Source organism: Ruditapes philippinarum, unplaced genomic scaffold (assembly GCF_026571515.1).
Source record: "Ruditapes philippinarum isolate M1 unplaced genomic scaffold, ASM2657151v2 ctg29_1_1_1_1, whole genome shotgun sequence".
NCBI classification, from domain to species: domain Eukaryota; kingdom Metazoa; phylum Mollusca; class Bivalvia; order Venerida; family Veneridae; genus Ruditapes; species Ruditapes philippinarum.
Genome location: NW_026859731.1, coordinates 369,915 through 383,585, shown reverse-complemented (window position 1 = coordinate 383,585; position 13,671 = coordinate 369,915). Strand labels below are relative to the sequence as shown.

General features: G+C 34.4%; 1 protein-coding gene across 4 annotated transcripts in view; it reads left to right on the top strand.

Annotated features, from left to right (window-relative positions):
- LOC132757688 (RNA-binding protein Musashi homolog Rbp6-like) overlaps positions 1-13,671 on the top strand; it is a 110,090-nt gene that overhangs the window by 54,175 nt on the left and 42,244 nt on the right. For all 4 annotated transcript variants that reach the window (XM_060749043.1, XM_060749045.1, XM_060749041.1 and 1 more), the window contains exon 7: positions 9,554-9,602. In XM_060749043.1, the coding sequence (XP_060605026.1) occupies positions 9,554-9,602 (49 nt within the window). The remainder of the gene's footprint in view (positions 1-9,553; positions 9,603-13,671) is intronic.

Genomic DNA, 13,671 nt, shown 5'->3' with positions numbered 1-13,671 from the left:
TGTTCACTGGCTCAAATACCGTAAACGGGTGAACTAAATCATGGTCGTTGTACGGACTAGACAGGGAGTCGCTACATACAGACCATTTATATAGTAAATACTGTTCGGCGCACCTAACTATGGTCACTATAGACAGAACGTCGCTATATACAGGGGGTCGCTAAGACAGTCTTTACTGTAGATTATAAAAGCCAATAAATTTTGAAACCTTGAATTATAAATGTAAAGTAAGATATAAAATGACTGTTATTTGTAAGATATTATTTTAAGATGGTCTATATTAAGGCGATCATTTTTGGCTTTATCACATTAACAGTGTTTTTATTACTTTTAAGGCAGGCACGAAATGCATTTTAGACAGCCATTTTGACCTATAGCAGCCCGGCCTAAATGCATTTTTAGACGGCCATTTTGACCTATAGCAGCCGGCCCTAAATGCATTTTTAGGCAGCCATTTTGACCTACAGCAGCCGGCCCTAAATGTGTTTTAAGGCAGCCATTTTGACCTATAGCAGCCAGCCCTAAATGCATTTTTAGGCAGCCATTTTGACCTACGGCAGCCGGCACCTAAATGCATTTTTAGATGGCCATTTTGACCTATAGCAGCCAGCCCTAAATGCATTTTTAGGCAGCCATTTTGACCTATAGCAGCCAGCCCTAAATGCATTTTTAGAAGGCCATTTTGACCTATAGCAGCCAGCCCTAAATGCATTTTTAGAAGGCCATTTTGACCTATAGCAGCCAGCCCTAAATGCATTTTTAGGCAGCCATTTTGACCTATAGCAGCCAGCCCTAAATGCATTTTTAGGCAGCCATTTTGACCTACAGCAGCCGGCCCTAAATGCATTTTTAGAAGGCCATTTTGACCTATAGCAGCCAGCCCTAAATGCATTTTTAGAAGGCCATTTTGACCTACAGTAGCTTCCTAGTGACAATCCTGCATATTGGCAGCGAAGGCATTTTCTCTTCCTAGTTGCTATCCGAGTGTCAGAAAGAGTGAAGCGAGATGAAAGCAATTATTCCATTGTAACAACTTTAAAAAATAATTATTGTTTTATGTTATCCTTTTATTTATCTCCCTGTGAAAGCTTTTTCTGGTCATAGGCACAATGTTTCTATTATTGATTCGGCTGATGGGGAGGAAAATTGCTCTCTTTTTTGTAGAGAGCTGACTGCAAGATTGGTCAAAGATTGATACATTTCATATTGGCATTTGAGCGGTGTCACGACAAAACCAACATAATGGGTTTGCGACCAGCATGGATCCAGACCAGCCTGCGCATCCGCGCAGTCTGATCAGGATCCATGCTGTTCGCTATCAGTTTCTCTACTTGTAATAGAGTTGATAAGCGAACAGCATGGATCCTGATCAGACTGCGCGGATGCGCAGGCTGGTCTGGATCCATGCTGGTCGCAAACCCATTATGTTGGTTTTGTCATGACACGGCTCATTTTATAATGTGAAAATTTTATCTTCATTGGTTTTTGACGAAGCCGTTACTTAATTAAATACATCAATAGACAGTGATTTAATTACAGTGGAATACAACTTTGTACCATGGTCTGTTATAGAAAAAACACTTTTTTACAAACATTAACATTTAGGAAATCACGTGTATGAATAGTTTAAGAGATTCTATCAGAATAAATTGAAGAGATTTTGTCTGTTTGTTTCCAGAAATAGGTATTACATCAATTTGAGAGCGCTGCATGAAGTAACGTAGGTTTTGTCTGGATCATTTCTCACTTTATTTTCGCAAACTTTTAAATTTAAATTAGCTCATTACGACATTCAAATCAGATTCGTTAGTAACTGTCCTGGCAGTCTTCCTTGTTAAGTACTGTATTTTAAAACTTCAGCCGCGATGTAATGAGGTGAAACTTACGGACATGCGTGGCTTTTACACAATTTAGAATCCGTTTCAGAATTGTAATGGTACGTAATTACTTATCGTTTTCTCCTGCAAAAACGACTTGCACTGGTAGTAATTAATCTTTTTCAACTTAATTTACATACGGAGGTACAGAAAGTTAACTTAATGGGTTTAAAAGTACGGAAGTCATGTAATTGTGTCTTAAATATTCCTGTAAAGTGGGCGGAGATTCTTTGCATAGACAACGGCAGCAGTGATGGTAATCTATATCGTAACGGCGACTTATATTTTTACGATATATGTTTTCGTTTGCTTCCCGATCTCGAGAGTGGTGTTTGTGACATTGACGTGCCATCATCAGAAATAGAACCTATGTTAATCAACTAACTTAAGAAGAAAATTGCTTGGGAAAGGCAAGATTTAATTACAATTTAGCGGCAGAGTCGATAACGGGCCTACGTCTCGAGGAATTTATATACCTCTAAGAATAATGAACGAGGGATGTATAGTAGCAATGATGTAGAAGCTGATAATTTATCACCCATGTCCTTCCATTTTATAGTTTTTGGGACAAGGTTTTTATGTCCTTTGTGTTCTAAAGAAAAGTTTATTCTGGGACATAATGGTAATCAACAATAGTGTAAAAGAAAATTAACTCCCATTTACATGCGTATAGGTCCTGAGAATCAGGGTATAATCGATGATTATTCTATCAAATTGCTAAGGAATAGGTTTTGTTGTATCTCGCGCAAAATATGTCAGCACTTCCCAATATATTGTCATATTAGTGCAGAAACGGCTTAACTCCTATAAAATTCAAAAGGAGTTAACCTGTTACTGCACTAAGGTGATGTTGGTTTGCCAGAAAGAAAAAAGATCATATAACAGTTATTAAAGAAGCATGTTAGGAAATGATTTCTCCCTCTAAGTATCAAACAAAATAAGTATCATTTTATTATTTTGCATGTAGATTATAAAAGCCAATAAATTTTGAAACCTTGAATTATAATTGTAAAGTATGATATTAAATGACTGTTATTTGTATGATACAGTCAGGACTCATTACAACGACACTGTTGGTTCCCAAAGGATATGTCAGTATATCGAATTTGTCGGTATATTGAATTTCATCATTCATCAGTGCTTAGTCACTGGTATCTGAAAATTATGTATTTAGATCAGATTCTATAATAAACATCTAATGAAAAAGATTTTTGTGTTTATGTGTTCACTTCATTACACACATTACATATCATACACATAATACAACTTCTTCATTAAAATAATAACAACTTAAATACAATTAAAGATTTTTATGAAAATGATAAAACTTTATAAAATAAAAAGCACATACAATAATAGGACTTTTGAAAATTAAAAAAAAATAGAGAAAAACAGAATCCCTCAAGAAAGTCCAACACAACAAAATTGAAAATGTTGCAGGCTCGGTTTGATTGAGCCTGTTCATGGACGGTACTGTAAAGTGCATGTTACTGTCCACGCCACCTAGCCCCCTAAACCTTTAAAAATTGATTGCACACTGTTTGTTGTCATAAGTTGGCTAGTGTAACAAAATTCTGCTGACAACAACACCTTGGTATTGTAATAAGGTGTAACAATCAACTGACCAAACCACAATACCTGTTTTAACACCTTGCGGCTTTTGTTTTATTCGCACGCTTGACTGACCAAGTGTCAGTGTAACGGGTACTGATTGTATAGAAAATAACATGTTTGGTTTCCAATTTTATTGTGTCGGAGTCGGAATACGAATTTTCCGTTATAAAGGATTATAATAACGTTAAAAAAAATTGGTTCCCACCAATTCACTGTCGTTATTTGAATTTGTCAGTATAATGGATTCCGATGTATTGAGTCTTGACTGTATTATTTTAAGACGGTCTTTTTTAAGGCGATCATTTTTGGCTTTATCACATTAACAGTGTTTTTATTACTTTTGAGGCAGGCATGAAATGCATTTTTAGACGGCCATTTTGACCTGCGGCAGCCGGCCCCTAATTGCATTTTTAGGCAGCTATTTTGACCTGCGGCAGCCAGCCCCTAAATGCATTTTTAGGCAGCTATTTTGACCTGCGGCAGCCGGCCCGTAAATGCATTTTTAGGCAGCTATTTTGACCTGCGGCAGCCGGCCCGTAAATGCATTTTTAGGCAGCTATTTTGACCTATGGTAGCCGACTCTAAATTCATTCAGCAAACTGTAGCAGTCATTGAATCTTGATATCAAAGTCAGTGACTTTCAGTTTTTTTCTCATATGTTAACGTCCCCCGGGTGTTATAGTATTCTATTGATGTAGCATTTTCCTAATTGGGTTGTTGTTAAATGCCTTCCACTGACCATTAATACTGTAAGGTCCACACAATTTACAGTTTCTGTATTGTATTTTATTAATGCGTTTCTATTTGTCATTTGTGTAATTAATATCAACCCTTTGCAGTCTGAAACAGAAGGCTCTATATGGTGTAGCACTAAAGTTTTATTTTGATATCTTAATATTTTACTATTGGAATCTAGTGATTTTGATATCAGAATTTTGATATTTTGCTATGGAAATCTAATGATTTTGATATCAGAATCTTGATATTTTGATATCGGATTCCCCACCTCAGACTGGTGGTATTGGCTTCTTAGTGTTGAAAGTTCCATGCTTTTATTTTGTATGACCGAAATCCAAAGCAAAAAATATTTACATAATGCTTAATCAAAAAAAAAAAATTGTCTTCTTTTGCGACAACAATCTTTCCGGAAATTGTTTTAAAAGTGAATTGGCTTGTAGGTCAGCAATACTGTCAAATTAGATCTGATTAGAGTATAAATTCATTTTGCATAATTGGCAGACGTGGTCATATAGAATAAAAACATTCCAATGATACTGATCCAAGATCATATTTATAATATTTGATTGACGTAATTTAAACGATTTCGTATCGATTTGAATATTTATTATTGATGTGCGTTTTATATGAAAAGGCATGTTTAATAGAATACACGGGTGTGGAATATTATTGCTTATAATTAATATGTTTTGCATGTAAAATGACTCGTTACTTAAAACGTAAACGCGTCACAAATTGAGATAAAAGTTTGAAATTCTTTTGTCAAACTTTGCTGCATAAGTTGACGAGCCCAGGTTGAAACAGGTGTTTATAGGTCACCAAGATTTTCAATTAAATTATTGTAAAAACTGATTTTTTGGTTTGACGGTCATGAAAAGGCGTATTGTTTCTCGATGACTCAATCTTGTGCTGGCATGTTTACATAGATTATGTCTTTATCTTTAAACATTTTAAGGTTGCATGATTGTAGAGGTAAATGTTAAGACAAAAATTGGTGTTTGTCGTGACTGAGAGCGAAGTTGGGTAAGTCAGTACATCCCTGGCTTGGCTTCAGCAACTGCGAGCATGTAAACTTTACGCGGTTGTGAATTTTGGGGGCAAAAGTTGATTATAAATTGTTCTGTTATCCATTCTTTATGAGAGGTAAATGAAAAAAGATTTGAAAGAAGTTTAATAATGTTTATTTGTAACGCAAACATTACTGCCTGATTTTATGTATTCTACTCCCCTTTTAAGTATGGTTTAATACCGTTTTATTGCATTTCAGATGAGTTATTTTATTCTAGCATGGATGCAATAGCTGAATTAATATGAAATAAAAAAACTTTTTAGAGTTTAATGCAAAATGGTTGTAAGTCATAAGAAATCAAGCCGGGATCAAGTCAGACTGGTTTCACTAAGCCATCCATACAAAGGCTTTGACTGGTTTGCAAGAGTTTGCTTTAGTACCCAGGCTGCAGTCTTTGGAGTGTTACTGGTCACCAGTCTGAGGTTAAAATTTGTGATGCATTGTGGCCAAAAATGTTGTAGCTTAAACCAATACATTTTTCGATGGTTGAAGCTGTACTATTGGTATTCAAAGCTGGACAAATTCATTGACCATGGGTTTGAATCTGACTTTTGACAAGTCTTCTGTATACTAGGACAAAATAAAGAGCCAGTTGTAGAAGTTTGGAGGCAAAGTTGAAGCCAATTTTGTTTCAAGAAAATACAAATTAACATTATCTTCAGCCATTCTAAACATCTTTGTTAATTGGCTTTTTGTTTAAGTCAATTAGCAGTAATAATGAATAATGGATTCTTGACAAAAGTAAGTTAAACTGTACTTAATTTTTTAACATGCTCTCTTTTGTTCTTATAATTAGATAATTAAGTGAGGTAACAAAAAATACAACAAACCAGTCAAAACAGTCACAAAGCTGTGGTTACAAAAAATGATACAATCTTGTATTGAAATGACAGAAAAAAATTTTCTTTTTAAAATTTTAAATGGCCTCGGATCAGCTTTGTCGAAAATACAAAACTCTGATACCTGACTCCTTTTCACTAATCCCTGAAAAGTGTGAACCTGTCATTAATGATAGAGAAACCACCGAGACATGGACAATTACTGTAGCACGGGAAATTGATGATGGTGGCGTATATCCATTTATAGAACAAAATATCGGGGTATCCAATACCGAGATCACTAGGTTTATGTCAGGATTACTACATGTTCCTGTTGTCACTTTTCAGGTGCGTTACATTTGGAAATGAATTATAAACTCCGTAATAAATGTGTGATGAATCGAAATGTACAACATGGGTCGTGAAAAATGAATTGAACGATGAAAAATGATAAACATCGAATTTGTTATCGTCATTTCAAATTGCAGAAACTGAATCATTAGCAGATATTGTATGGCAGTGGTTTATAATTAATGTGACACTGAATTAACAAGTGAAGTTTGATTTTGCTGTCTGATGAATTAAAGTGCAAATTGCACTTATTATAAGAAAAGTAAGTGGGCGGGTAAGTGCTAATGACATGCTTATATCACGTGCATAAATGTCATTGACAATACTAAAACAATTAATATTGCACACAACAAACTGGCAACAAACTGGTGATTATCTCAAGGAAATATCTTAGGAAGTCTTTAGGTTAGGAGCACTTTTCACGTTGCGTATTTCTTGCTTATTTTCTTTTATATTCTATTTTCGTCTTAGTCACACATGTATAATAATGTTAATGTCAATCGTGAATCTCTCTTGTGGACAGGAACATGTAATTTCGTCACTTCTTGATACGGGAAAGAATGTCGAACAAGGGTTTGAGAATTGCACATATTACAAGTTTAATTACTCGTGTAGATTGTACTATTACACATGAAACATGACGTGTAGTACAAAATAGCTGTCAGTCTTCATTCTGTATGTAATATAGTGCCTACCTGTTCCTGCAGTTCTGATGCCATGGCCTTACATGTCGTGTAACGTTAACAAAGTTCATGTCAAAACGGAAGAAAAAAATTCCTATTATGCTTAGCCATTTCCATTTCACCTTTGTAATTATTATTTCATTATACCCCCGGTGTCACTATTGATACTGTATTATCTTCTAACCTATAACCTGTTGAATATTTCTTAAAACAACTTGTCCAGCTTCAATTTTGGACTATATATAGCTTAGACTGCACAGATGCACAGGCCAGCCTGGCTCCATACTGATGGCAAAGGCTTAGTCACTGGTCCCAGCAGGTTAGCTATAATAGGGTTCAAGTCAAACAAGGGGAATAAGTTCTCCTCAGCCATGTATATTTCACTCTGTGATGATCATTTCACTGTATTTAGTGTTACAGTTCATGTTGAGTTAAATTATTTTTCTAAAATTGGACAAAGTTTTAACATGCATGCGTCTGCTTTAAATTTCTTCAATGACCTTGATTGAGAATTGTTTGGAAATGGTGTAATTTCATGTCAGGATTTTTAGAATTTTCAACTTTCACCCATGTGTAATTTGCAATATTTAATATAAGAGGGTTATACATGTGCAAGTGTGTTAGTTTTTATAACAAAAAAGGAGAACCCCTTCAAATGTTGTGAAAGTAGCATAGAGATACTATGTAAATAAAACCTTAAAATATTTTTTATATTTCACGACCTTCACGTTTTTTCCTCGTTAAAAAGCTATGTTGAATTTTCTAATGATTGTAAATGATCGGATAATAAAGCATATTGAGTGGTTATAATGAATATAGACTTGTTCTAATTGAGTGCTTTTTCATGTCGTATATGCGTTACAGTCTGACGTAGTTTATCTTGATAAGGCATATTGTCAAAAGACCGTTTTGTCTTGCGGAAGACACAAGTCAGATGAAGTTTGATATTCATTACCGCTGAACAGTGGTAATCATTTTGGTGACACGGTGTTCCGATACGATCGAGCAAAACTGTTTGCGGTGTGTTTAGAGGAATTGTTTAGCTGTTCAATGTCTGTCGATGAAGTACGATTAAGTTTTGTCAGTAGATCAGTAGAGACTTGTGCAGATGACTTTGTCTTTGGCGAGATACGATTGAAGTTCGTAAAATGTACCCGTTAGAGATAAAAAGGTTAATAGATAATATGCAATCAAGTTATGTAAACACGAGTCTCTTTTTTGTCGTACCATAATTTTTCTTCATGCACATTCGAGGTTGTGTTCTTTCTTACATTTTCATTGTTATATGCCAAAAGTGGTATAGGCCTTGCCATTCATTTGATCATGATCACTATAAATCATTTCCCATAGTGAATGTTTGATGTTTTAAGTTTGATTTTGGCAATATTTACCATTTAGATTATCTGTTATTGGCTAGATTTCTGACAGAATGACTGTTGATTGGTCTGTTCTTGGTATATAAACAGATTCACATTTTGGTATAACGATCTGGTAGCTAATGGTGTCTGACTCGACATCTATTTGCATACAAATATACATGTTCACACCGTCTATATAGTGTTGCATAAGTTCAGTTACACCACTTAGTGCTGGCGTCTATAAGAAGAACGAAGTAAAATGGTAATTTACAGTGTTATAGAAAAAATGATACCTACATCGCATCACGCCAAGACGTGTGATCTGATTTGTTATGGTCAGAAAAATGTTTTAAAGTATGAAATATAGCTGGTATTAGACCATTTGATAATTATAGCATCGCCGACTTATGACATCATTTGCTCCTTTTTGACATCAGTATAAAACTCGAAAAGGACTTGCATTTGAGGATGTTTTCCAGCTATTTCCAAACAGAAGGTTGTTAGTTGTTTTACGCAGATGCCCAATCGTGCCTGAAATAATGCGCAGAGGGACTAATCAGATAAAAGTTTGCCACTCACTGCTGTAGGTTTGAGCTTTGCAAGGGTCTACAGATTCAACACCTAAGACAGCTATCCAGCTTGCTTACAGAATGTCTGTGGCTGTACTCGGGTGCCTGTTTGTGCATATAATAATGTACAGAGGGACACCCTAGGTCTACCTACACCTGTAAAGCTGGAAAGTGGCCATATGACCTATATACTATGTTGATGCCATGTAAAACACAACAAAAAAAATTAATAATAAAAAAATGTTAATTAAAATGAGTGAGGTCACAAGATAAGATGAAGAGCTTCTTTGTTTCTATTGTGTTATAGATACCTGAGTAATAACAGTATGTGTGTTCTCTCACATTATCAACACTATCAGAATGTTTTCAGAAGCCTTTGACATATTCAAATGAGCTAATTAAATGATATAGTAACTTGATGCCATTTAATTAAGCCATGTATACTTATCCTTGTGTATCTTTTTGTGTATTTTCAGATAGAAGATGCTATGCTGATGTTTGATAAAACTACAAACAGACATAGAGGTGAGTTTCTTGATGCCAGTTCCAATATATATGTAATAATTATACTGTGAAATGTTTTGATTTTGTAAGAATGAAGTTTTGTGGATTTTGGTCATCAAAAAGGCTTGTTTGGGGTTTTGTGTTTTGTTGTTCTCCTTTAAATTTTAACAAAATTTTCTGTAATAAAGATGTTTTCAGAGATTTGGGGTTAAAAATGGGTCAATACTAAAATCGTAACTTTCCTCTAGTTTTTTTTTTTCTGTCTAAATTCAAATTTAGAATTTTGGTTTAGTTAACGTAATTAATTTCCCTTTAAAGAAAAACCTTTTAATCTTGGGGGGTGTTTCCCAAGGGCCGAGTGGTATATTTCCCTTCACTTAAACCATGAGGTGCCTTTTTGGGCGGTGGTTACTCCTTCACTTCAAACCTGTGTCCTTTTCGAGTGGTTTTCGGTCCCTTATTCAAAAAAAATTGCCCCCCCACTGTTTTGGCTTATTTTTAGTCCCCTCGGGGGGTTTGAATATTTTATGTGAGGAAGCTATCCGACAAGTATACAGAACTCCAGGAGTTCTTTGGTCCCCGCTTGTGCTTGAAATTATGCACAGAGCGGCACCTGGGGTCATCCTTCACCAGTAAAGCTGGAAAGCCCCTATATCACCTTGAGTTAAAACCCAATAAAACTCAACTCATCTGTGAAATTAGATCATTTTGTGGTGAAATGAATTCAGTAGACTGTGTGATAGGTGGTTGCAAACAGTTTTTGTTGATATTTTTAAAAGTTTTTTTTTTAAAAGAACTAAAACCAGTCTGGTTTTATTGCTAAACCACAAATCTTCCTGGCCACAAAATTAAAAGATTTCACAGTATATTATCTAAACCTATCATTTTTGCTTCTATATAATTTATAAGTTGAGTAGTTTTTGGTGTCTGCTGCCAAGTCATAGAGAGAGAAAAATTTAAAGACTGGTTTACAGATTATACATTATTTTGTCTATATGTTTAATATCTGGTGCTAAGATAAAGAACCAGTCGGAGATTTTATATTTTATGTCATGCTTTGTTTACAGGGAGAGAATATTCCCTGTCCATTGGGGGGCCAAACAGAGATTTCTATTTTCAGACATAACTTTGATTTTCTTTTCTAAAAAAGCTGTTTAAAAATCCCAGTCTGAAACAGAGATTGACCTCGTAGGAATTCATTTCAGACATAGGATTTATAATTGTTAAGTTACACCTGTGACATTTAATGAATGATTCTTTAATTTGATTATTGCTTTGAAATTTCAGTGACAGTCGCAGAAACATATAATTATAATGAATCAATTTGAAAGAGTTTTTCCTGTTAATAGGAAGTAAATTGCAGTTATATGCATTTAAGTCATTAAACTGTGATACTTTCAATTTTAATTCCGGATCAAATTCGAACATTCTTTGACATAAACAATTCCCAATATGGAATCCATTTGCACACATTTGGTTGTACAACTGCCGTAGGGTTGACATAAAAGTAACACAAACTCCTGTATCACTAACAAAAGTATTTGTAGAATAATTAAAATGTTAATATAATATTACAGATGAACTTAAGGGTTTTCAAGAAACTTTTTAAGGTTGTTTAAATTTATAGCTTCTTGTGGAGTAATAGTGGTACAGAATTAGGGCTTTAGGGCCACTCTGCGACTTAAGATTGAATTTTTTCGGAAGTGTTGGAAATGGGCTGCTTCTTAAATACTTCACATATTCAGCTTGATTATTTCCATGATACCATTTACTGTGCTTAACTCTTGGATTATAAACTGAACCTCATTGTTACTATATATATAAGTATGGTAGATCTCAGCAAATTTTTCATCTGTTGAAGGTAAAAATGAGAGGAAAATGCAATATTGTTAAGGCTCCATATGTTGATTTTCCCCATATGTAATATTAATTTACTTAGAAAATGTACATAGAGATTCTTTAAGAGATAATTACTGGCAATAAATCCTGCAGGGAGGTGGAAAATAACCATAGCACACTCTTCTGTAGTTAAAAATTTGAAAAAAAAAAAAAAAATTCTGACTGGTTCTGTGATTGATTTGGTGCGAAAATCATAGACTGGTTAGTATTAAATACTGAGTATAAGGCGACCAATCTTTGTCATAAACCAGTCTGTATCAGCACCTCTGTAATTAGAAAGGCCAGAAGTATTCATAATTTAGTATTTTTTTGCTCCCAGACTAATTTGAAATATTTCATCCATGTTGATAGATGGGTCGAGTCAGAGAATGCTGTTCTACTGGCTCCAGTTATGGAATGGTTTTCAGAAATATAACAATAGGATGCCCTAGCGTTTGACGTAAAGAAAAGAAAATGATTGAATAGCTTTGCCAAGCAAATTTATTGACGGAGGGCGAAAATCTATTGAACAGAAAATCTCTTTGAATATTAGAAATTGCTGAGTAGCAGGAGAAACATAACCTTATGTTGTTGTTGATAATCGAAAAAGGTCATCTTAAAAGCTTTTCATAAGGTGATGTGTAAAGCCTTTTTGAAAAACTAACTTTTAATCCTGATTGTGAATAATTGTTACAAATTTACCAAAATCCGTTTTTTTTTTTGTTTAAAATATTTTTGGACATTTATTTTTAAATCCATTCTATTCTTTCTCAGCAATTTCTGTTTAGCCTGTATACTTATGATTTTACATTGCCTTTTGTTCCCTTCTTAGAACTTTTGGTCTGTTTTGAATGAAATTAATGCTTATATAAGATAAAAATTTCTTCCAGTCATTGTATTTTCTGAATATACCCAAATTTATTAATAGGAACAGGGCCTCTGACATATTTAAATGCTCTGTGTCCAAGAAATTCGACAAACATTTTACATTGGTATCAATTTAGGGCTATAAGAGTTACAGTTCCTTTGTGGTTTTTCCTCATTTCCATTGATCCGTTGTACTTGTAGAATCATAAATCTTAAACCAGGAAGACTGTTGACTGATGAAATGTGCCTGAAGTTATTGTTTACACTGACATGTGGAAAGAATCATCCTGTCGGCTTTTAATATTTCCTTCCGTATTGCAATATACAAAACTCCCAACTTCATTTACAGTTTAGAAATTACTTCCAGAACTTTTCAAAAATTGAAGACGCAGCTCGCAATGAGCCTCTTGGCTCGTTTGCAGTTATTTCGAGTTACCTACATTTCCTGTGAAATTAAATTATTACATAGGTAGGAAAATTGAACCTCTGAGGCATTAATGCGGCAGTAAAAGATTTAAGAAATGTCGAGAATATGCTGTTAAAGTAATAAGGGAATGCCCGCCCCCACCATCATTAACGAGTAATTACTTTTGTTAAAACCATGCTTTTGGAGTTTAAACAAAGTTTTCAAGCACCAGGAATAGTGTAGATTATTTTTGTCTTTACATATGTTCTTAATTTAGAGATAGGATTATAAAAGTATATCTATATTCTATAAAAAATGATGTACATGTGTTTCATCGGAAAGATTTGATAAGATGTTTCGGAAGAAACTGTCAGAGTATGTTATGTAAGACTTTAGTTGGCATAGAAACAGTAAGAGTAATTTCATTCATATATTTATAGACATGTACAAATGATTCTGCAAGTATAACAAATCGGTATTTTTGATACATTTTAACCCTGTTATAATGCAAGAAGTACAATTGACTGGTCTATATATATATGCCACCTGAATAAATCCAGGCCGGCCTGAATATCAAACCTGGTACTGATTCTCTAGTACCCATTAGGTGACAATTCAAGACCTGTGAAAATTCAGTGTTTTAATTATTATATCTCCTTTAAATTAGTAACAAGTGGTTATCTTTTCCAATGCATTGATATAGGCAGGTTCCCCTCTTAGATAAAATTGTATGAAATGTTTGCATTACATGATAGCATAAAATTTGTCAAGAGGGAGGGGAAAAAATGGCAATGAAAAGTGGAGAGAGAGAGAGAAATGCTTGTCAACGAAGCAGAAAAAAATTGTTAATGTCATTGGCAATGCTTTTACCTGAGAGATTGTTTATTAGTTTAACAACTCCTGGTGCGTTATCTCACAGAATCAGGGTGTCAGCCGCCT